At 44.7% G+C, this 1,693-nt stretch overlaps 1 protein-coding gene across 1 annotated transcript in view; it reads left to right on the top strand.

Moving 5' to 3' along the window:
• The window catches only part of pudp (pseudouridine 5'-phosphatase), a 16,898-nt gene extending 15,961 nt beyond the window's left edge, over positions 1–937 (top strand). The window contains exon 4 of the mRNA XM_062527889.1: positions 463–937. Coding sequence (XP_062383873.1) covers positions 463–648 — 186 coding nt within the window. The 3' untranslated portion in view covers positions 649–937. The remainder of the gene's footprint in view (positions 1–462) is intronic.
• The last annotated feature ends 756 nt before the right edge of the window (positions 938–1,693 follow it).

Here is a 1,693-nt window from a genome sequence, read left to right as displayed (position 1 = left end):
TTCATTTATGAATATACCACCTCAATGATGTCTGCCACTTCACAAGGACTGCACTTAATTTCATTGTGTGCTGTTGTAATGACAAATAAAGGTTCTATTCTACCAGACTAGGTTCTACTGAACCAGGCTAAGAGGTTAAAGGCTCAGGAACATTTCTGTATTATAACATCTTTGTTCTGATATTTTGAGAAACTGATTTCTGATTTTAATGAGCTGTAAACCATAGTCATCGACGCTCTATATGTAATGAATTTTAGAATAGAAAGGTTCACTTTTTGAAACCAGTTAGTGGGGGAAAAAACTCTTCAACTATTTTTTAATAGACCCACTTGTATCTCTCTTCTGAATATTTGACGTATGTCAAATGTCTGTGTGTCTTGTGTATGTCTTTGGTTGTGTGTGTATATCTAACCTCTGCTCTCTGTGTGTGTGTGTGTGTGTGTGTGTGTGTGTGTGTGTTAGTGCCTGGTGTTTGAGGATGCGGTGAACGGTGTAGCGGCGGGCGTGGCAGCTGGGATGCAGGTTGTCATGGTGCCAGATGAGCGGATGGACCGCGCCCTTACCCAGAATGCAACGCTGGTGCTGAGCACCCTGGTGGACTTTAGACCAGAGCTCTTCGGCCTGCCGGCATATGGGACGCACTCCTGACACACACACACACACACACACACACCCACAGACAGACAGACAGACTCACCGGAAGATTCACAGAACATCAAACACACACACTTATTGATGGCTGATTACTGATTATTGATTATTGTTTATTGTCTATTATTGATTATTGTTTTTCTGCATGTAGCTGTGGCCTTTCTTCTAGGAAACAGTCAATCTAGAAAGACACACACACACACACACACACAAAGTATGTGCACACACACACACTAATTCACAATCATCAGTGCTAGACACATACACACCCACTCACACCCCCCCCCCCCCCACACACACACACACACTTTCAAAGCACACTGTACTGTATATGGCTCTGTGTCTACACTCAGCGTGTGTGTGTGTGTGTGTGTGTGTGTGTGTGTGTGTGTGTGTGTGTGTGTGTGTGTGTGTGTGTGTGTGTGTGTGTGTGTGTGTGTGTGTGTGTGTGTGTGTGTGTGTGTGTGTGTGTGTGTGTGTGTGAGTGAATCAACCAAGTGTCCTAATGCTAATGTTAAAGTTGTTCATTATAATTGTTTCATTATAAATGTGGATTTTTTTTATTTGTTGAATAAATGAATCCAAAAGTGTGCAAGGTGTTCAGTGATGTCTGTCCAGCCTGGGGAGTCACACATGCATATATCCATCTAGTGCCACACACACACACACACACACACACACACACACACACACTCAGGCATCTGACACATCACCTATTCACCAACCACACACACCTATTCACACACACCTACAAAGGACGTCTGCCCCCATTCAAAACGCACGCGCGCACACACACACACACACACACAGAGTGATGTATGCCTGTGTGTACTGGCAGGCACCCACAAATCTATACACACACTGACACCTACACACATGTATCCTAGATGGACTAACACACACAAAACCCCTCCCTGTCGCTTTCTCTCCTCCTCTTGTATTTGTCTCTCCCTCTCTGTCTCTCCCTTTCTCCCCCATCCCTCCCTCTCTCTCTTTCTCTCTCTCTCTCTCTCTCTCTCTCTCTCTCTCTCTCTCTCTCTCT

Source organism: Sardina pilchardus, chromosome 23 (genome assembly GCF_963854185.1).
Source record: "Sardina pilchardus chromosome 23, fSarPil1.1, whole genome shotgun sequence".
In the NCBI taxonomy this organism is placed as follows: domain Eukaryota; kingdom Metazoa; phylum Chordata; class Actinopteri; order Clupeiformes; family Clupeidae; genus Sardina; species Sardina pilchardus.
The sequence above is the reverse complement of the archived record's forward strand: the minus strand, read 5'-3'. Positions and strand labels throughout refer to the sequence as shown.